This window comes from Lissotriton helveticus, chromosome 7 (assembly GCF_964261635.1).
Source record: "Lissotriton helveticus chromosome 7, aLisHel1.1, whole genome shotgun sequence".
Taxonomy (NCBI): domain Eukaryota; kingdom Metazoa; phylum Chordata; class Amphibia; order Caudata; family Salamandridae; genus Lissotriton; species Lissotriton helveticus.
Genome location: NC_136068.1, coordinates 1,928,370,250 through 1,928,393,418, shown reverse-complemented (window position 1 = coordinate 1,928,393,418; position 23,169 = coordinate 1,928,370,250). Strand labels below are relative to the sequence as shown.

At 44.8% G+C, this 23,169-nt stretch overlaps 1 protein-coding gene across 1 annotated transcript in view; it reads right to left on the bottom strand.

Moving 5' to 3' along the window:
- The window catches only part of LOC144767884 (uncharacterized), a 73,241-nt gene extending 70,768 nt beyond the window's left edge, over positions 1–2,473 (bottom strand). The window contains exon 1 of the mRNA XM_078651237.1: positions 2,299–2,473. Within this exon, the coding sequence (XP_078507363.1) occupies positions 2,299–2,322 (24 nt within the window). The 5' untranslated portion in view covers positions 2,323–2,473. The remainder of the gene's footprint in view (positions 1–2,298) is intronic.
- Between the last annotated feature and the right edge of the window lie 20,696 nt (positions 2,474–23,169).

Below are 23,169 nucleotides of genomic sequence, written 5' to 3'. Positions count from 1 at the left end.
AGCTACATAAAACACACATTTGAGATCTACACGCGGCCGTAGTGCCTCGATGCAGGCGCATTAACCCTCTACGCCAGCGTTTCCCAAACTGTGGTCCACGGACCCCCAGGGGTCCGTGACACATTCCCAGGGGGTCCGCAAGAGGCAGTTTTAAAAGGAATGCAAAGTTCCTTGTCTAATTAGCAGTTTTAGAGCAACAATAAAAGTGTCAAAATAACGCCAGTGATTAATGCACCTGCTGGAGAGAAGAGTTTTGTCCAGTGCAGCTTTGAGATATCTAACGTAGCACAGAACGTGTACCATGCATTTAAGAAAAAAACAGTGTTTTATATGCATTGGTCAGTGGGTTGCTGCTTTTGTCACAGATTTTTTTGTTACTCTGCAGTTCATAAGTGACAATCGTAATCTAGCACAGTGACCTATAAACTGTCATCAAAGAACTGCTTGCAAACTGCATGGGGCAAGTTAGTAACTTATGTTTTTTCCAAGTCTTTCATTATCCTGATGCTGCTAAAAAGGTTTATATGGGCGAAAATACATTTTTATTTTTTAAAGTCAATGCTAACCACTAGCTAATGTTCTGAATCCCAAGTTTGCACTTCTCTGGATCAAGCACTCATGCCTACTAGTATGAATGACATGTGAATCCTACACATTGTAGTACCCTTTGCCTTATGTAACATTTTCTATACACTGATTTACACGTATGATTCATAGTCTCTATATGTATGTGATGTACTGTGCTCCGACAACCTACAATGGTATAAGAGAAACTATAAAACAAATGAAATACATGTGACTGAGGGGCTATAGAGAGATGAGAGGCACTGCTGAAGGATGATAATAAGGAATCATTGAAGAACCCCAACAAAGATTGTCGTATCCTGATGTATAGAAAGGTCTTCATTTACTATTTGTTAAAAGCCAATACAATTTAATATATAATGATATATGTGTTTTAGACTGCGCCAATGTTTCCTAAATTTCTTGGAGGGAGAGCCTCCCAAAGCCCCCTTTGTAGTGGTCAGCCTCACTCACTGCACTTGGTGTGCACCGTATGGCGACTGGTCTGAAAACATTAGCCAGGGCTGCTTTGGGTTTCCAGTCTGGCCGTAGCAGGAGCAGGAGCCTTGTACTGCGAAATAAAACCAACCATTTAAAATTTAGTCACGGAGATGCAGCACCAACTTTCCCATTAAAATGTTTTGTTTTTTGCAAATTCTTTGAATTAAAAATACTAAGGGTGATATTTACAACAGAAGTGGCAGAGAGTGTCGTTAGCCTCCTTGGCTTAACGATATGCTCCGTCACTTCGGAAACAGCGGGCTGCACCATATTTACAAGAATATGGTGCAGCCTTTGTTTCCCCCTGTGCTGGCGCTACACTTAGCAGTGTAGCGCCAATGGGGAACCCTTGCACCATAGTGCAAGGGTGTGTGTATGCAGTGGAAGATTGTTTATGTGCAGGAAGGTCCCGCTTCAATCTTGAAATTTCGTTTTGTCACTTCGATGTGTGCTGCTTAATGCAGCACACATGGAAGTTACAAAATTGATTTTTTTTTAAAGATTGTTTATGTGCAGGAAGGGTCACTCCTCATTTTGGCACTACCTCCAATTTATGCTGCCCTTGTAAATAGGGGGCAGCGTCAAAATCAATGGATGTTGTGGTGGAAAGCCCACCGCAACACCCACTGCCCACCCCTTTCACGCTAGGCATTGTGTGACAGGGAATCTTATTTACAAGCATCGTTAAGCCATGTTGAGTGGCTTAACGCAGCCTTGTAAATAAGGCAAAGCCTCTATTGCCATGGGAACGTTGCAAAAAGTGATGTTCCCATGGAGATAGGGGCTTCTAAATATGCCCCTAAAATCCTTAGTAATTCGAGTATTTGTTTTGTGTGCATGCGTGTTTATTTGTTACGAATGACTGTTTTAATGTTTGAAATTTAAATCATAGAAATTGCTTGGGGGTCCCCGGCTTCCAGCAGTGACTCAGTGGGGGTCCTCAGGAGTCAAAAGTTTGGGAACCACTGATCTACGCTACTTCATGACACCCGAGACTGGAGCAGACCCCCCGCCATGTGCATCAGTATCAGACAGCGGGAGAGCCGCTAGCGCTGCGAAGCCCGGGGTGGCACAGTGGGCGCTACACTGATGCTGCGGGAGAGCCGCTAGTGCTGCGAAGCCCTGGGTGCCACAGTGGGCGCTACATTGATGCTGCGGGAGAGCCGCTAGCGCTGCCAAGCCCTGGGTGGCAGAGGAGTGGGCGCTACACTGATGCCTGTGATAGAGACTCACCTGGTGGGAGCGCTGCAGAGACATGTCTGCCACGGGTCCGAGCTGTGCCTTTCAAACCGGGTCCAGACACTCGTTCTGTCGCGATAGAGCCGTGTCCTTAGCAACAACAGGGGACGTCACCGGTTCAAAGGCTGCAACTCATTAACACAGCGCCAAGAAACACCAGGACACAGGTGAGGCGCTGCGCATGCGCGTGGGCCCGACACTGACTCGGAGCAGTGTCACTGCACAGCTCCAAGAGGGTCACTGCTCCTTGGACGTCAGGAGCTCTCGACCTCATAAGGATGAAAGCAGGGGACAATACTCCTGCTGGTTACAAGGCCTTGTGGCTCCGGGCCCCACCTTCACTTTAAGAGAAGCGCCCAAGGGTTGGGCCTGTCCAGCCAGGTCCCTGCCTGATGCCCCGCTCCAGTCCAGGTCTTTTCATTGCATTCTGGGGCTTGTAGACTTATTTATTGGGAGACTTGGCCGCCAGGACCCTTCACTTGGGTCAATGGCTGGACGGGCGCGAGGTTCATGGAGGGGCCCATCACTCACCAGCACCCCCACCCCCCCCCTTAGATTGCCCCGTCCTCGTCCCAGTCATAACAATATGAGCTGCAGCCCGGCTCCAAGGCAGGAAACAAGAACAGGAAGTGAAACAGGCCCAGCCCCCCTCAGCTGGCTGCTGTATTGAATTGTAATTCCTTTTGTATAGCGCTTACTACCCCTGACCAGGCGTCAAAGCGCTTTTCAGCGAGTAGCCCGCTACTCCGGGCCCCATAGAGGCTAGTGATGAATTAGTAGAGTGAAATATGAAAGTAATTCGAGTGGTGGATAGGTTAGTCAATTAGTTGGATTCAGAAGGATGGCGGAGCGATAGAAGAGGGAAAAAAGGTTTGTGGTCATTTATATAGCTCTTGCTACCCCTGATGGGGTGTTGAAGCACTTTTTTGGCGAGTAGCATGCTACTCTGGAAACCCACAAAGGATTAGTGGTGAATTAGTATAATAATAATAATAATAATCCACATTTGTATAGCGCACAATCACCCGTTAGGGTCTCTAGGCGCTGGGGGGGCCGTCGAGAAGATTAAGCAAGCTGTTGCCCAGAGTCGCATGGTGCAGGGCTAATCTGCCGCCGGAGTCGGGGATAGAACCCTGATCCCCAGATTCCAGCGTCAGTCGCCCTGGCCGCGGCGCCACACCTCTTCCACTATGGTGAAATATGAAAGAAATTTGAGTACTGAATATATTAGTAAGTTATTTGGAGTGAGAAGGATAGAGGAGGGATAGAAGAGGCAAAAAGGTTTGCATTTCTATAGCGCTTGTTATAACTGATGGGGTGTTAAAGCGCTTTTTGGCGAGAGCACAGGCTCCACAGCCTCTCCCTGTTACTCCCAAGCCCTCATACCAAGGGCAGAAGAAACAACAAGGCCTTGAAGACTGGTAGAAGTAAGAGTAAGGTATACCAAAGTCAACAGGTCTTCGTACTCAGAAGCAGAAAGGCGGTTAGTAGTGTAAAGTAGTTGTGTGAAGCCTTCTTCCGGTGCATAGTTCAATGCTCTCTGGATGCAACAGACAACCAGACGGCAAGGGTTACAACGTTGTAAATCTTTCTGAAGGAATTATCTTGACCAACTATTCTAATAATTTATTTCTTAATGGTTTGTCAGATAAAATAAAAAATCAGAAGGAAGGTGTTATGAGAGATTAATATCCGTACATCCACAGAAAATTGTTTATCGACACGTTTCAGCTCCTCTTTACAGATCCTGGGACTCACTAGGCTTTCATCAGGACTAGACTGAGCTCTAAGTCATAGATCTGTTGTCCTCCCAGAGTTCATGTCATCTGAACGTCCTTCAGTTTCCTCCAATTGAACGAGACTTCTGATTTAAGGGCTGGCCACTGCCCTTGCACCCAGCTCTGCTCTTTATTTTATTTATTTATTTTAAGAGTTTTATATAGCGCTGACTAGACCCGGAGGTATCAGAGCGCTTTACATGAGATTCCACAAAATTACAAGATTACATCAGTTCCAATTTACGTCAGTTGCTAGACAAACAATTACAAGAGCATAGAAGACGAGATAAGTGAAGTGTAGAGGGGAAGGGGGTAAGGGTAAAGGGGTAGGAGGGAGATACGGCAGAAAGACGGAGGAAAGTCTGCCCAAAGTCCGGCTGGGTAGGTGACGGTCGAGGGGAAAGTCCCAAAACCCATCTCCTCTATAGCCATCAGGTAGCTCCACCGGGCTTTGGCCAAATAGCTAGGTCTCAAGGAAAACATTTAAATAACATGGAGGGCAAAATAATGAAGCGTGGAGGGGAGGGTGAGAAAGGGGAGGAAAGGGGATATAGAACAAGGAGAGACGAAAAAAAGTCTTTCTAAAGGCCGACTGGGTAGGTGACGACCAAGGAGGGAATCCACGGCCCATCTCCCCTATAGCTAAACCAGGTAGCTCCATCGGGCATCAGACAAAATAGTTCAGTCTCAGTACATTGAGAGAGGAGAGAAGGAGAGACCTAAATAGAGGGAGGATGCGGGAAGAGACGACAGGAGAGACAAAAGGAAGTCTGTCTCAAGTCCGACTGGGTAGGTGACGTCCAAGGAGGGAATCCCCGACCTGTCTCCCCTATAGCTAAACCAGGTAGCTCCACTGGGTATCAGACAAAATAGCTAGATCTCAAATGACGAGGAAAAATTCACAGGTAAACAGGGTGGGGACTAAGGGCCAGGATAAGTGAGGGCAGAGGTTAGTAGCAGGAAAGTGGAGAGGAGTAGAGCGGGGAGGGGTAGGGGGTAGGTAGTTCGGTAAAAGTTCCCATGGATCTGCTTCGAGTCATTCAAAAATCATGTCCGTTCCTTCTCAGGCGCCATCTTGAGGTAAAAACGCCGGGTGAGATTTTCGCCAGTATCCTTGTGTTGCTACCACCAGTTGGAATGGCGGCCACAGCGTCAGACGCTCCCGACCATCCGATGTCCGGAGATGGTTGAAACTGAGAAGCCGCTGCAGGCGGAGTGCTGGGATGCACTGGCGTATGATGCCCCCTTGCAGTCCATTTCATATGTGATAGAATGTCCGCAGAGGAAAAGGGACTGTAGTGGGGGCGGAGAGTATCTTCCAGCCCAGGTAGCAGAGCAGGGGTCTCCCCGGCCTGCTCGCATCTGTTGTTGGGAAACAGCGTTTACAACGCTGTCATTACATCACGTTCCTTTACCACGACTGCGTTGTTGGAACGCGATGCCTTTACAACACAAGTCATTAGATCAACTTGCTGTAGGTGGCGCTCTAACCTGAGGAATAGTATAATTTACTATTCCAACACCTTCCCCACTGTTGCGCAGGCTGGAATTGGAATAGTAAATTATACTATTCCTAAGTCCAGCGCGCCCCCTACATCAAGTCAGTTTAATGACTTGTGTTGTAAAGGCATCGTGTTCTAACAACGCGGTTGTTGTAACGACCGCGTTGTAAAGGAACGCGATGTAATAGCCTGCGATGTAACATGCTGTATTCCTGTTGTCACCGCCCTGGTTGGGAGAGTTTTCAAAGCAGCCCTCGTTAACAGACTCTCTCCCTTTAAACCACTGAAGGGTCTGTTGAATCTCGCAGTATATGGGGGCCTCTTGCTTGTACATGTGGGTCACCGGATTGCAATCTCTCACTTCCCCAAGGTGCACAGGTGTGACCTGGACCAAGGCAGAGTCATCCCCATCAAAGCCATGAGACCCTCAACCCTTAACCAGACCCCGGCTGAGCGGGCCTCACAAGGCAGGCGGCTGATAAACCCAACAGCAGTTTCGGAATCTTTGCCTAAGGCAGGAAAACCTTTCCCACTCCTGTCTTGAAAAGAGCTATAAACTGAAGCTCCTGAGAAGGAGTCAGATGAGCATTAGTTTAGTTTAACACGATCTGTGAAGCTGAAGCGGGTGCACGTAGTGGTGCCTTTGAAAAAGAACAAATAGGCCGGATATCTAGGCAAGGAAATAACTGAATTCTCTTATCTTAGATAAACTCCACCTTGGTGCAAACCCTTGGAGAAGAGAAGACCTAAAGGAAGTATCTGGAACTGATCATGTTCCTACTGGACACAGAACCATTACATCTTCAAGAAGCTAGAAGAATCTAGCACGACCGATGATGGTGGAAAGTCTCATGTTTTTCAGAATGAAAGATTTGCCTGAAAAGTCAACATTTTGAACTTTATATGTAGCAGGAAAGAATTCACCGACTTCAAATCCAGCACCGGTGTGAATTCTCCAGTTAGTTTCATCACATGAAACAAGACTGAATATCTGCTTTTCCCTCTTTGATGATAAGAAACTTAAACATTTTCTTGTAGTTTTTATGCCCCATCAGCATACCTGGCTCTTCTCTTGGAAGGGGTGTCACACAAAACCAGTCCGGAGGAACAGATTGAAAGATTATTCGGCATCCTCCGTGAACCCATGTATCCTTGAGTGATGTTTTCCACACCTCCAGAAAGGGTCTGCTGTGACTTCCTTTAGGAAGCTGTCATGCCGATGTGGCACAGTCAGCACTTATGAGCTGACTGTCCCTGGTTTTCCCCGCTGGACTCAAGTGACCAGGCTTTTTCTGAAGAAGGGACACACTGACCATGTCCCCTTCCTCGAAAGGGTTGATTTATGACTCTAGATTTATGACGCTAGATTAAATGGCCGGCCAAGATGCTCTAAAAAAATCCAGAATACCTCCCTCCTGATGATTGCTTTATTGGTACCATCAGGTTTGTATCTTCCGACACCTTCGTAATAATGGTATCTAGTTGGTTCCCAAATAATTTCGCTCCTGAAAATGGACTCTTCAAGAATAGGCTTTTCTGAGCTGAATCTTCCTTCGATCTCATCCACAGTGGTTGTCTCACTGTGAGCTATAACCCTGCCGCCACACTCACGGTGCTTATTTTGTAAAAAAAAAAAAAAAAAATGAAGTGCAAGGGCCCTCGTCAGGTTTCCAATGTAGATTGCGCCACCTATTGTCCCTGCCAGTGCTGCCAGTAAAACTACCAACACAACTATTAACCGCCACACGTCTACAAGTGTGACAATTCAGACTGTTCAAAACTATAAGAATTGCTTGGGCGGCAGGTATCAGTCATTTTAATGTAAATTGAATTAATAAACATCTGTTGATGAACTCATCCCTAAATTATACAAACAGCGTCACCATGTGGCAGACTACATTAAGTGCCAGTGTTGACAATTAAGTGCCGGTGCCGAGCACTGGAATCCACCGGCTCAAATTTAGCACTGCTCAGAGTCGTAGGAAACATCGGACATGAAAGAAACAAACCTGCTGCTACATAATCGTTGATGGTGGACTGACATCTGCCCCTTGTTCCAGATGTGAATCCTTGAATACTTGTAATCCATGATTGGATTGGGTAGCTAGAGTGGCATACGCTCTCGTAACGGATGGAGAAGCATCTTTTGAAAATATGGCTCTTTGGGTTGATAGGCCTGTCGAGAGACAGGCAACGTTTACAACAGCTGGAAAGTCATTGGCAAGGATACCTTTTGGAGAGAAACTGTGGAAAAGCATGTTTTTCTACCTCCTTCCATGGCGTATCATGATCTTTTTAATAGCTCTATGCAAGGGTGTTCTCTGGTTCCTTCTACTGATAACAGCAACAGAAATCTTCAAACTCCTCCAATACTGGGCCTATGAAAGCATGTTCTGCTATGTTGAAAACATTCTTTAAACAGTGTGTCGTGAATGAAGGTGTGTGCAAGACTTTTCGAAAGGAGGACTTCTTCTCGCATGAAAGCAGCCACCACAGCCGTCTCAATCATGCGCCGTATGTCTCTTAATGTGGGGGGCACTTCTGCATCAGAATGCTTCTCCTCTTAGATTTCATTCCATTTGTTCCACAGCAGGCAATATATATTATTTTTAATATCATCAACATGTTGAGTGGTTTTACTTAATGTATTTCCATATTGTCATATTCTCAAGTGTTGTTTCTATTTCATTATTATCTTTTTGTTTTATTATTATGTAACTGCTGTTAAATGTTTTAATAAACATAAACTTAAAATATGAATGGTTTCCCACATTCATATGGTGTCATCTAGCAGTACATTTTTGTGCTGCTCCGTCGTAGCCAATACTAAAAACCAGCAGAACCAAACACGCACTATTCATAGAGGCAGCAGCCTCCTTATTCGTGTAACTAAGCAGACCCACTGAAAAACGCATACACTGTGAAAATAGAAATCTCCACTTACCTGTGACTGGTGACTATCAGGCACATGCATCAGCCATTTTTGCGAGCGCAAACGGTGCAATTAGCAAAAATCTTCTGTTTGCGCCACCAAAAAGGGCATTTGCGATGCATCAAGGTTCAAGGCACTCCTAATTTGAGAATTTGCAATTCATTGTGATTTTTTAAATTGTATTGCATTTAAGGAATCCCCATTTGTGATTCCTTAAATGCAATGAAGAACCACTTTAGAATAGTGATTTTGCTACTAGGGGGCGCAAATTACCATCAAGTTGAACTTGATGGTAATTTGCAAACATTTTGAAAAATGCACTAAAGTGCATTTTTCAAAGTTGTAGGTTACACACACACATGCCCTCAGGGCATGTGTGTGTGTGCACAGAGCAATTTCAGGGGGGCAACCGGTGTCCTTTTGACACCCTTGCACCTTTAAAATTGCATGCGCAATTTGCGAGTACCTATTGGTACTCGCAAATTGCGCATGCAATCTCCCATTCACTTCTATGGGCCTCAAGGCCCACAGGAATGAATGGGAAGGCATTCCTTAATTGGGACTCGCAAGTCGCAATTAAGGAATGTTTGGGAATCGCTAATTTTATAGCGATTCCTACATGCATGGGCTTTTGCAATTCTTTAATTGCGATTGCTTAAAAATCGCAATTAAGGAATCACAAAACCCTACCTTGATGCATGTGGCAGTACACCTCTCACAGGAGGAAACAACAGGATGTGCGGTCAATGTACTACTTTATATGTAATCACGCGACACGAAGGGACACGCAGCCATATTGGACACAAGTGTTTTTTGACTTAGTGGTTTTAACATCCTCCGCAGCCGGGGAGCATGCAAATAATTACGCCACACACGGAGCGCTGTAACAGACGTCTTTATTCCTCAGCAAACGATCACACACTGCACTCTGATTACTTCATAACCACACCTTAACAGCTCCCAGCAAGCTACGTAATCCCTCTGTCGAGCCCTCGCAGAACCGTGAGGATCCTAGTGCACAAAGTCTCACAACACTACAGTGAGTATTGTTGCAACAGGAGCCTTTGCTCATAGAGTAAGGACTGTGATGGGGACGCGGGACCAGGAGGCGCGGCACTGGTAGATGACCTGCACAGAGTGGCATTGTGAATGTTCTTAAATGGCAAAGAAGGGAGTGGTGGTTCACAAAAAAAGGAATAGTATTGTGATTACTAGGATGATAGGGCATTGGTGTTTGCTCATGTAGTGATAATTCTTGCTTTAATTACAGACAGATTGGAACATTGTAAATGAAGGAATGTCTGCGGTCCAAATGATTGTCTTCTGGTAATTGCTTTTATTCTGAATCTAAATGTATTTGTACATGAATTACGGGTATATTTTATCTAGCATATTTATTCATTGCTCATGTCATTAAGGGACTAGATTACCTTCTATTCCATGGTGAGGAAGATATGTGGGGTTTCTGGCACCTTAAGTTACCTGCATATCATCGTTCCTTTACTCATCCGCTTTCGGGTTCTGATGAGCTGCGTGGAATGGAATGCGAGGCAGTCGGAAGCTACCGAGCCGGTGTATGGACAGTCCACGTCGTACTAATATTTAATTATTTATTTTGTGATTTTATATATATAGCGCTGACATTGCCCGGAGACATCAGAGCACTTTACAAGAGTACAGTTACCAACAATCCACGCAGGAGTACATTAGAGACGCAACATAGGAAAATTCCAAGCAGACATTTGAGAGTGAGTGGGATATAAAAGATGTAATCCAAGGGCTGACAAAGAAAGGGGTTTTTAGCTCCTTTTTGCAGGTTTCATTGGATGTGGTCACATGAAGAGTTGGAGGGAGGGAGTTTCGCATTTTGTGGCGCTGTCCAAGAATGGCTGGTTCATTAAGCCGGGGGCTTCAGAAGAAGGGATTGAGCCTTTCTTGAAAATTACTTTGAGCCTACAATTGAAAAAACATTCTATTAGGTGTGTGGGCGAGGAAGAGTGCAGTGCCTTGTATGTAGTGCAGGCAGTTTCAAATTGGAGGGATAGCAGGATGGGAGTGATGGGGTCAAATTTCTTGAGATCAGTAACAAAGTGGGCGGCAGCATGTACAACTGCTCTGAAGGAAGCTAGGTGAGCTTTGGGGATGCCGGAAGGGAGCGAGATCCAGCAGTCAAGTCTGAAGAGAACCATCACCTGCACACCACATTTGATGTCCTGTTCCAAAATGAGCTGCCAGGTCCTCAGAGCAGCCTTACTTGGCACTGGGCGCTCTTGGCCGTAGGCACTGATGGAGCGAGATTTAGAAATATATTTATTTCAGCTCGCAAAGTTAAACTTCCATAATGAATAATAATACTAATTATGTGTGCAGTGAAAAACACTAATCAACCTAGATTAAACTTAAATATCATTACACGCGGGAAACTAATATGTGTGCTCATATATGTGCAAATCTGTGCAAAGTGCTTGCATGTGAGAAATAATAAATTAATCCTGTCTATTGTGCTGTCAAAATTAAATGCGGCTGTTTTTATTAATGGCATGTGCTTATTTATGTGTGCTCATGTTTTGTCTTTTTGTTTTAAACGTTGTACAAATCTGTTTGTTGCTTTATTTGCTTCTGCTAGGTAACTTAGACTAATGGGTTAATAATTAGCTAAGGTGGGTGGGTAACAGAATGATTTCTAATTCTTGCATTAATTATTCTTTTATGTTTGTTTGTATACTAGTTACTGAGAAAGAGGCTTGAGGCCTAGCACATCTTATTATGCAGTTGGCAAAATCCTGTTCAGAGAAAGCAAGAGCCCAGTGTGGAAAGTTTCTGCTGTGTTTTAAAAAGAAGAAAATACAAACTTAATTGAATAAAAGAACTATTCGTACTCTTGGTCAGCTTGACAAAGGTCAGGAACCGGCAGAGAGATTGTCAAGCTAAGGAAGTCACGGACAAACATTTTCAGTTGTTGCAAATTGAAGGAAGCTACGTGACATGAGAATAAGGGACAATAGACTCTAAGAGCGAGTCGGAACTGGGCTTCGAAAATGTGATGACTTAATGTGGTCTGTCGTTTGACAGCCAATCAGCGTTTTGGACAATTGAGAAAAGTATTCTTTTTACTTAGATTAGTTAGTTAGAAAAGGTATATAAACTGACCTCTTTGGAGGGAGGGCGCTTCTCGCTTTCCAAATCCAGATGGGCGTGACGTGCTGACGGACTTCTTTGGAGCACGTAAGAATTAATTGGACTATAAGACTTTACAATTTAAATTTAGCTGAAGTGAGTTTTAGACAGGGAAATAGGGTTTAGGTGATGGAAAAACTGTTTATTCTTCTTTAAACATGCTATTTGATTCTGCTTGAAAACTGTCTAACTATTTTGCAATTCCTCAAACCAATGCTACGTAAATAAAAAGATTCTAATAAAAATGCACTTTTCTTTGAATAAATAGTTAATAAATACGTTTTTTGAAATTACAAGCTGGCCTTGTTATTCAGAGAGTTTAGTTACCATCAGCAGATCCTATCGCCTGTATGGCTTAATTAAATGAAAAATTATTAAACTATGGTAAAGTCAGTATACCACAGTTGTATATAAATGTATATATGAATTGTAAATAAGGTTTTATTAATTAGGTCACATGATTCAGTTGCTCAAAATATGTCTATATATTAGTATATGGGCCTTGTGAGTTAATTATGATTAATGGTGAGTATTATAGAGTTGGGTAGTGTTACTATGACATATTTTCTATAGGGGCGCTGGATCAGCACGATATGACTCTGGAGGTTGATCTGGCTGTCGAGGGTGACACCAAGTGACTTGGCATTCCGACAAGAGAGGGTTAGCACTCGAAGGCAGAGAGGGATGCTATCCATTTTCTTTCTTCTGGGATATAAGAAGGAATTCTGTTTTCGCAGGGTTTAGCATAAGATGGTGAACTGACACCCATGTCTGATTTTCATCAAAGAGTTATATAGAAGAGTAATGTTGCCTTGGATGAGACATTCGAGTAGATTTGGGCACCGTCAGAGTACAGTGAAAGTGGATCCAGAGTTCCCTGGGTCTCACAAAGAGGCTCAAGACCGAGATTGAATACAGTTGGAGAAAGGATCGAGCCTTTCAAGACCACTTGTTGGGAGCTGACTAGCTTCGAGACACAGCTCTCAATTTTCGCTACAAGAGAGTGATTTGTTAGGCAAGAGGTAAACAAGTCAAGGAATACACGTTCAATGCCCATTCCATGCTTCGGGGTGCTTATAAGAGCATGGTGGTTGACTGTGTCAAATGTACCTGAGAGATCGAGAAGAACACGAAAGCGTGAATTACCAGCGTCAAACATGAGGAAAGCAGCATCCAAACTTGAAGCCTCTGTGCTACAGCCCTCTCTGAAGCCGGATTGGAGAGGGTCAATCAGGTTGTTTGCATGGATATGAGACGACAGTCGAAAGGCTGCACAGCTTCCAATCACCGCCTCTAAAAAGGGATAGGAAGGGTGGAGACTGGATGAAAGTTGTTATGGTCATCGGGATCCAGTGATTGTTCTTTTAGAAGAGGAGAAATCTAGCCAACTTTTAGAAAGCCTGGAAATGTACCCTGTTCAAGAGAGAAGTTGACGAGAGTGGACCAAACCAGGAGTAGCTGTTTGAGAGGTCTTTTCTGATGGAGCCAGGAATGGCGTTGCAAATATGGTTTGAGGTTTTCACCGTGGATATGGCCACCAGTAGGTCAGAAGTGTGGCTCAATGGTTAGAGCGGCAGACCCTGATGCAGAGGTCTAGCCCGGGACCAGGGTTCAATTCCCCGCCTCGGCGGGTCTTGGGCTCAAAATTCCACAGACCTGATAATTCTCCCCTCGGTGCCTATTCCAATCATGGAGTCCCACTCTGCAACTCTGGGCAATAGCTTGCTTAATCTCCACAACGGCCCCCACAACGCTAAGGATGCCTGGCCTCCACCTTGGGGGTGCCCAGGAGTGGACACCTCACAGGGAAAGCCAGGATGGGTTCCACAGCGGTATTCGTACAAGCGCCTTGAGACCCTTGCGGGTGAGTAGTGCGCTATACAAGAATCAATTTACATTTTACATTTACAATTTTATCTCAAACTAGGGTTAAAAGGAACCAGGGCCACTGCGCTTTGTAAGATAAATTCTCCTCTGCTTTATGGGCAAAGGTGGCCTGCAGGGAGGTGTTTATATCTTTAACTATTTTGTCGAACAACTCCACAAAGTTGCTGCAAAGGATAAAATCGGAGGTTAGGTGGGTTCTTAGCAGTGTCCTGGAGGGATCTGGCATGGGCTGACGTGGCTCTGAAGATGTGGTCTTTGCACCTTTTTCTCGCAGATCTCAGACTAACCAGACTCAGAGAGGGGGGCAGTTGTCTGCATTCTTTCTCTAACTTTCTGAGGTCATTGGATGTTAGGAGGGGAGCTCTGGATATGATCAGAGTGGAGTCCTTGCAGTGTGTGGGCTTCAGGGAGTGTTGTAGGACATCATTGTCACTGAAAAAGGAGGAGAAGGTGTTCATTGATTTGTTGCCCTTGGTACCACAGTAAAGAATGATGTCACCTAGGAACATGATGCTGACAAAAGTGTAACAATACCTACTCTGAAGTTGGGAGCATTGCACAAGGAGATTTCGAGAGACATGAAACCAAAGAATTGAAAGCGATTCAGGGGAAGGAGGCTGTGCTTTTCAGGTTATTGTGAATGAAAGCTATATCCACACCTTGCCTGTCTTATCAGTGGAAGCGTAGAATGAAGCAGGGTGAGGGCACTAAGAGAGGCAGGATATTATTTGAGCATCTTTGAGACAGGGCTTGGTGAGAGACATGATGTCAAGGTTGAAAGCCTGGATGATTTATGAGATCACAGGGCAGTGTTTGACTGCTTGGCAGCAGTTATGAATCATGTAACAGAGGGCAGAGCTGGTGTGTTTATGCACAGGGTGTCCAGGGGGTGCAACTGGCACTTGAATAAGGTTCCAGTGTTTTGAAGCAGCTGAGTTTGTGTTATTTTGTGCGGTTGTGTGATGTGTGGCAGGGTGTCTGTGGTTTGTGATGATGGTGGAAATAGGTGGGTAGTTTTCGGTTTGGAGTGTTTGGTTATGTGGCTGATTGTCAGTGGGTTGGGTGATGATTTGTAGCTTTCAATTAGATTTTGTAGGTCTTTTTCATGTGAGGAGAATATTCCTGATTTGGTCTAGGGGAGCTATTGTTCCGGGGATACTGATTGCCTGCTGTCTATAATTCAGAAAGGGGTGTCAAGGCTGTTACGGGCAACATTTACACATTTTAAGGGAGTTGCAAAACAGACAGAATGCATGTGTAAGGATGTCAGGTTTTTTTGTGAGATGAGATGAAGAGGATGGGCGTTCTGACAATAATTCAGAGAGGGAGGCATTTGTGGCTCTGGAGGGGGTAGTGCCTTTTGCTACACTCTGACACAGTCCTCAAGTTAGGCTTGTGGTTGGTACAGAAACAGAGGGAAGATGGAGAGAGCCCTGAATGGGAGAGGAGGCAGGAGAGGGGATGATGTGTCGGAGAGGGGAGTTGTTGAAAAGAGAAGGGTGGGTGAAGTGGAAGGAGAGCTGGGTAAGGGTGGTAGGTTATTAAATATTAAGTCGGTGGGGAGAGGTGTCGTGAGGGGGAGGTTGACTGGTTAATGTCGGGGAGAAAGATGGTGAAGTGTGGGCAGGGAGAAAAGGCAAATGGACAAGGGGTGGGAAGAAGGGGATTGGTAGAGATTTGGAGAAAACAGAAAAGGCAGCGGATGGGGGTAACCCGCAAGTGTGATTTGGGAGAGGAGAAGGTGGAGAGGTAGGTGGACAAAAGGTAAGGGGGAAGGTGAGACAAGAATAAGAGGTGTATGAGTGACAAGTAGGTTGGGTGAAGATACGATGATGAGGGTCTATACTTGGGGGAGTGTGGGCAGGGGGGTTGGGGACATGAGCTCTGGAAGGAGGGGGTGTTGTCTGTGGTGAGGAGGCTGTGGGACAGAGGATTCAGGGGTAAAATGATTCGGTTGGTGAATAGCCTGCAGAGAAGAATAGAGGCAATATGAGCAGACAGGTGAGGATGGATGTGAGTCAGAGGGGAGGGGTATTAGAGTAGGAAAGAGATTGTTGACCTTGGCCAAGATTGTGTCATTAGCTTGGAACATGATTTTCTCATGGTTAAAGATGGGCAGTGAAAGGTTACAGGATAGACCGAGGGGTTGATACTCATTTCAGTTTATATTCAAAGGAACAGTTCGTCAAAGAGAAGATGATCTTTGTAAGGAGCTGGACTGCAGGTTGATGTTATGTGTGACGATGCCAGTTTTGAGGATTCCTTTCCAAATGCAATGGTATGTCTCTGCAAAAACGGTTTCTTGCGCATATCTATGTATCTTGCGTTTCAAGTTTTTAATCGAGAATTTAGAGATTTGGAGGATATGTTATCTGAAAAGCATTGGTTCTGGTTTTGGAGAAGCGTTTGGTGAGGGAAGTGGAACCTGAGTGTGTGATCTGCATAGTTAGGTGGACTTAGATAGGACAGATTATGTCATATGAGAGGAGGGGCTGTGCTCCATAGATGCTTAAGTCAGCGGTGGACAGAAGGGGTGTTCGCGATGTGCTATTAAGAGGTGTCATGGGTCCTCTCTTCAGATTCACTTGGGAGTAACGTGTGATTTATAGGCAGCAAGGTTGTTCGGGAGGGATGATCTAAAGCAGTGGTTTTCAAACTTTTAAAGCAGTAGGGGGAGGGAGGGGGGAATCAGGCCCCCTCAAAATCTTTCACTATTAGTCGATTAAATTGTCAATGTTTAAATATGTCTATTCCTAGTTAAACATTGCAGTGGAATTCTCATACCGTTTTAAAAATGCAATCCAAAACACGATTGCCAAGCATACTATTCTGGTCAGGCAGGCCTTACTAACGTGTAAAAGTATCCAGAGTGTGATTATTAGAAATGGGGGTGGGGGTTTCAAGAATATTTGGAGTCCCTTCCCTTTTGACACATACTCCCAGACAAGATAGAAATGACAAAATATGTTAGTGATGGCCCGTTCCAAAGCGGATGACTGCCACAAATTATTTTCTGCTGAAAACACTCTTTTAAGCGTAATTATGCTTTTGGCCAGAGCCTGTCATCCCCCTGGGATCACTTGAAACACCCCCTACGGGGGCCCGCCCCCCCAGTTTAAACACCCCTGGACTAAGATTTTGCTTGGACCTGCCAGGGCTGCTAAAACCCCGTCTTCCGTTTTAGGGCAGCCAGCTGGCGCAGGGTGCCCACTGCCTAGTACCCTCCTGCAGGGATTGAGATCTGGCTATAGGGCGGGCCTTATAGAATGACTGGATCATTCCAGTGCGTTTTCTTGCAATGATTGATTGGTCTGCTGAATACAGTTAGAAGCGCACTGTGCCTCGTCCTTTGCTGCCACAGATTCCACATTGAGACAGGGTGCAGTAGAATAACTTCACAGGAACACAATTGAATTCTACCATAGTTAATAGTTTATTCTTCAGTTGCAATGCATATAATTAGGCCCACAAGAGGAGAGCATATATTGACATTACAACTCCTCGGGTGCAGGTTTCCATCTCACGTACCAACATTCTAATCTACAATATAAATACCCCCAGCAACATTCCCATTATGAGCTCATGCCTCCCACTTCATGTATAAACTCAATACAAAACCTCTTCCCTTATGAGAATATATATATATATATATATATATATATATTCCTTCTCAACTGTCCCCGTCACAGAGGGAACTCTGTATGTCGGTGCCCACGTTGGAGACCGGGAACGTGTCTCTGTTAATTGCAGAAACAAAGAATCACGCGGCACACTTCTTGGCAGTAAAGATTCTAGTTTATTTCACAGGTCAAGCGCAAAACTCCGACGCGTTTCGAAGAAACGTTCTTGGTCACGTGACCAAGAACGTTTGTTCGAAACGCGTAGGAGTTTTGCACTTGACCTGTGAAATAAACTAGAATCTTTACTGCCAAGAAGTGTGCCGCGTGATTCTTTGTTTCTGCAATATATATATGTATATATATATTACCTACTGGCGGTCGCCAGTAGGTATATATAGTTAGGATTTTTTCTCTATGGGATTTTTGAAAATTCTATGTCTAATAACTTTGGCGTTTTGTGGTAAATAAATAAATAATACCTCTCTTTTTGACTAGACGTATATCATAACAGATAGCTCAATAAAATAAGAGTCAAGATTCGAGGTAGTAGGAGTTCTGCAGGTTTATTACAGCATAAGGACAGGAACAGGTCAACCTGCATAGGAATAGGATGACAGGGCCCAGCAGCTGCTGGGGCTGGATCTGGGATGAGCGCGCTGACTTTTAATAACAATACATGAGCATATATACATAACGCAAACACATAGCATTACATTGCAGTAGGCGTAGCAGTGGGTGGAGCAGAAGGCGTGACGCGTAGCAGTCGCGAAAGATAAGGGCGAAAGTAGGTGTAACTGGGCGTATACATAGACATGTGATGCAAACGTAACAGAATATGTCATGAATGGGGCGGAAACCATGGAGGGGGCTACCTAAGGAGCCGGGACCTCTAACCTGATGGTGCGCGCAAACTGGCAATGACGTATCACTAGGAGAAGCTGGGGCTATGAACTCTGTGCTAGGAGCAGAGACTGAAGTCTGGAGAGTCAGGGCGACATGTACCTAAACAGTATCTAGTATCTGATGTTTAGAGAACATGTTGATATAAACTAGAAGTCAGGAGGGGAAAGGCTAACTTGATTCTAAGACTGGACCATGCATTATTCTACATGTAGTGCGTGATGAAGGATATTAAATGACCATTAAATGCAGTATTTCTCTAACATGGAGACGTGAAGGCTAGACAATGACGGAAACTATTGATACAGTTCAGTAGCTTAGGAATGCAGAGAAGGAGGACTGAACTGATAACTGGAACTATAACATATTCTTGGCAGACTCAGAGACTGAGCCAGGCTGGATCGGGCACTGCGAGGCAGGAAGTAAGTGAAGGGTCGAGGATACAGGTGGGGGCTGTATCGCTCCTCAGCGAGGCTTCAGGAGACAGGAGCTGAATCTGGTGTCCAGGCCCTTTTGAGGCCTAGAAACGGGGACTTTATAATAGAATAACGTGCACACTGAGAAACGTGGCAACGTAACTTTACATAGGCCTTATATACGTAGTATTCACGAGAACTGGAAACTGACATACTAGAGGTGGACACAACTATAATTGCGTCATTAATCGAACATGGGGAATGGATATGCATATTTAATCATGCACACATAACATATGATGGATGACACGTAGGGACACAGAACATGGCAAAATTTACTTTTCCACATTCCCTCCTTGTCACTACGTTTCCATCAGGAAACATCAATTTTCATGATACCATCTATCATTTCATACAGTATCATTTGCTCGTCTCGAATTATCCTGGAACGGGATTTAGAACGGGGCTTGGGACTAGGAATACAAGAGGTAGCACAAATGCCGCAAATCGCAGGGCCACATTGTATACAGAGGCAGCAGCTGAATATGATCGCTACTGCAATACCTAGAAAGGACAATATTTTCCATCCCCATGCGGAAATTATATTCCAGAACCAACCGGACCATGTCCAGGTGCCTGGATCTTGGTGTATCAGATGGGCAATTTTATGGAGTCTGGTTATAGCTGAATAAACAGACGGCGCGTTATTTGGAATGAAAATGCAGCAACTAGATCCGATGACTCTACAGGCCCCGCCCCTATCGGCCAGTATGACGTCAAGGACGAGACGATTCTGAAAAACGACAAATCTCATAGCAGATTGCTCTTCGGTTAAGTTACCTAGAGCAGAGGCAGTCTCATTTATTACAGCTTCGAGGGTTCTGGTTAACCTACGGATCAGTTTACTATTCTGGATAGGTCCTATAAAGAAGAAGAAACCTCTGTTGAAATCTGTATACTGTTCTAGAGCAGTTTCAGTATAATCGACAATTGGGGACTCCCTTTTATGTCTAATGTGTACTAGATGTGTATTTCTATGATAATCAGGTGGGGCTAGGAAAACTGGTGGCAGTAGGAAGGCAATGTAACAGGTTCCCTCCCAATCGAGGGGCAGACGAACATATGCGGTTTGACCACAAATAAAATAAGAATGACGTGAAGCTTTGAAGATAGATTTCCCACTGTCACTATACTTGACAATAGTAGTACAATCACTATGTCCTACATGTACGGAACCCTTATTTCGGACACATAATTCACCTTTGACTGGTAGTACTGAAATAGCAGGTAAGTCTGGAGTAGTGTCAGACTGAACATTCAGGACCATGAAATTCGACGAATAATTACCTAAATTATACACTTCATTTTCTAGATCTAAACCTGTTCGGTGGGGAAGACCTTGTTTGTCTGGAAAACATGTACTGTTAAGAAAAGACATATCTGTTGAGGATGACGTTAACGTGGACCATGCTCCACACGAACCATTATGTGAGAATGGATAAGGAAAAAGTGGCAGAACTCCCTTCTGTGTCTGGAAAGGGGGGAGTCGACCACACACCCAACAATTAGTGGCATTGCTGGTCTGGTGTGAGTAATGTAACATGCGGATGAATGAGTTATTTCGCATGGCGAGGCGGTAAGAGAGTTCATGAGGAGGCAGATCACTAAACGTGTGCTCTACTGTAGCATTAGCAGACTTATTTACATGTGAAACTGGGAAACATAGGTAAAATGCATAACTGGTGCAGGAAATCATAAGGCTGGAAAACAATATGAAACATAGAAAAACGATACATCGGATTGAGTTTTGACTAACTCTCTCACTATGGGGGTCTATTTTATACATGTCAGAAACAGTCTAACCGTTTCACCTAGGGGAGGACTTAGACAATCAAACTGACTGACTTATTTTACTAGACCTTAATTTCTGTTTATACTCCTGCTGCGGAGTTTTCTCTAACAGGGGAGGGGTTGTAGCAATGTCTTTTGCGGGACAGTCCTTGAGAACAATATTTTGGCAATCCTTCAAATCCTGGGAAATGTTCTTTAAGACGGGTTTCAGTCCATTAAAAAGTTTGACATGAGAAAGGTGCACCCAGCCTTTGCGTCCTTCCAACTTCACGGCTGTACGGGTGGTGAGGAGGACCTGTTGGGGCTCTTTCCAACGAGGCTCCAGCGGACTTGATCTGTCAAAGTTGCGGACCATCACCATGGATCCTGGAACGATTTCGTGCGGTGCCACCTCGGTATTGTCTGGAAATGCGGCAGCAACCTGTGAACGACATGAGTTGAGGGCAGACATCAAGGAAGCTAGGTAATCTGTCAGCATATTACTTGAAACATCGGTAATACTTCGGGGTCTAGGAGTACCCCACATATTAGGGGGGCGGCCGAAAACGACCTCATACGGGGACAGACCTGATCTGGAATGTGCGACCATGCGCATATAAAATAAAGCGACTGGTAGAGCTATCAGCCAGTCCACACCTTTTTCTTTACACACTTTTGCAATACGGATTTTCAGAGTCTGGTTATGTCTCTCTACGAGACCGGCTGCTTCAGGATGGCGTACACAATGAAACTTCCACTGGTACCCTAGCAAAAGGGAAACATGCTTCATGAGTTCAGATGAGAATGGCTGGCCGTTGTCAGAATATACGACTCTAGGGAGTCCATAACGGGGGAAGAACTCACGAACCAACTGCTTGGCAGTGGTCGCGGCTGTGTAATCTGGGACTGGATATGCTTCTGTCCACCTGGACAAAGCGCATACAACTACAAGGACATACTTGAAACCTCGACATCGCTCCATCTGAATATAGTCCATCTGGAGGACTTCAAAAGGGTGGTCAGGGGGCTGGAATCCACCTTGTTCCACCGGGACACTTTTACCTGGATTAAACTGACAACATATCATACAGGTACGGACTTTCTGCTTGGCTGCAGCTCGTAAATGCTTGTTGAACCAAATGTTCTGGATACTGTCTAACATAGCTTTTTCTCCTAAATGTGCTGGACTATGTGCGGTATTAATAATGACTTGAACCATAGAGTCGGGGAGAAACCATGTGGCTCTACCCTTCGTTAACCATCCTTGATCTGTCTGGACCCCTCCTTGTTCGGACCATTTCTTGATTTCTTCGGGAGTAGCATGTAACTGGATATCTATGACATCTTGTGTAGGGTCCTTAACTGTCATGCATGTAATCGGATCTGGAGTGTGTGTCATGTTAACTGGAATGTCTAGAGTCTGTGCTGTAAGCTTGGCTGTGCGATCTGCTAGATCATTACCTTGAGAAATAATGTCAGTAACTTTCGTATGTGCTTTGCACTTCATGATAGCAATAGATGTCGGTAAATGTATGGCATCTAACAGAGCTTGAATAAGGAGACCATGCTGAATCTTGGTTCCATGAGAAGTCATGAAACCTCTCTCCTGCCAGAGCACTCCGAAGTCGTGTACAACTCCAAATGCGTAACGTGAATCTGTGTAAACATTAACTTTCAAGTTCTTGGCGTGTATGCAGGCTTGTGTCAGAGCAGCTAGCTCTGCTGCTTGAGCGGACAGGGTATCAATACGGTGTGTTTCAATAACTTCAGTGTCAGTAGTCACTGCATACGCGGCGACTAGTTCTCCTGTACTTGTTCTCATGCATGAACCATCCACATAAAGTGTCAGGTCGGGGTCTGGTAACGGAGTATCTGTCAGATCTTGTCTTGGCTTTGTCGTAATGTTAACTACTTCCACACAGTCATGTGTGGCTGGATTTGAAGTAACTGATGGTAACAATGTAGCAGGATTTAAAATGTTGCAGCGTCTGATTTCTATGTGTGGCTGGAACAGTGTCAATTCATAACCTGTTAAACGTGCAATTGTCAAGTGCTGAGTTTGTGTTCGGTTTAAAAGAACTTCCACAGAATGTGGAACTTGTACTGTCAAGGTATGTCCTAAGACTATGGAATCACTTTGTCTGATAGCTAGTGCTGTGGCTGCAACTGACTTGAGGCACGCAGGCAGAGCCTGGGCTACAGGATCTAATGTGCTCGAAAAATAAGCACAGGGCTTGTATTGTCCTGCTTGATCTTGTGTGAGAACAGATAATGCTGTACCTTCGCGTTCAGTAACGAAAAGTGTAAAAGGCTTACTGTAGTTCGGTGTCGCTAGAACTGGAGCTTGACATAAAGCTTTCTTTAACTCATTGAAACTAAGTGTATGTTCAGATGTCCAAGGGAGAACAGTCGATACGGCTGCCTCCTGTGTCGTTAACTGTATCAGTGGTTTGGCTAGAAATGCATACTGAGCAATCCATTGTCTGCAGTAAGAAGTGAGGCCGATAAAAGCACGTACCTCCTTCTGGGTCTTGGGCTGAGGAAGACTCGCTATTAACTGGATACGGTCTGGTGTCAACTGCCTACCCCTCTTGGACAGCAAGTGTCCTAAGTAGACCACTTGCTGGACACAGAATTGAAGCTTAGAAGGGGACACCTTGTGCCCCATCTCGGCTAGGAAATACAAGACTGTAAGGGATGCTTGCTCGCAAGCACGTTCAGAACGGGCTGTGATCAGTAGATCATCGACATACTGGAGCAGGGCAGTGTCAGTTGGCATGTGAATGTTGTCTAGTTGTCTCTTGAGTGCTTGACTGTAAATAC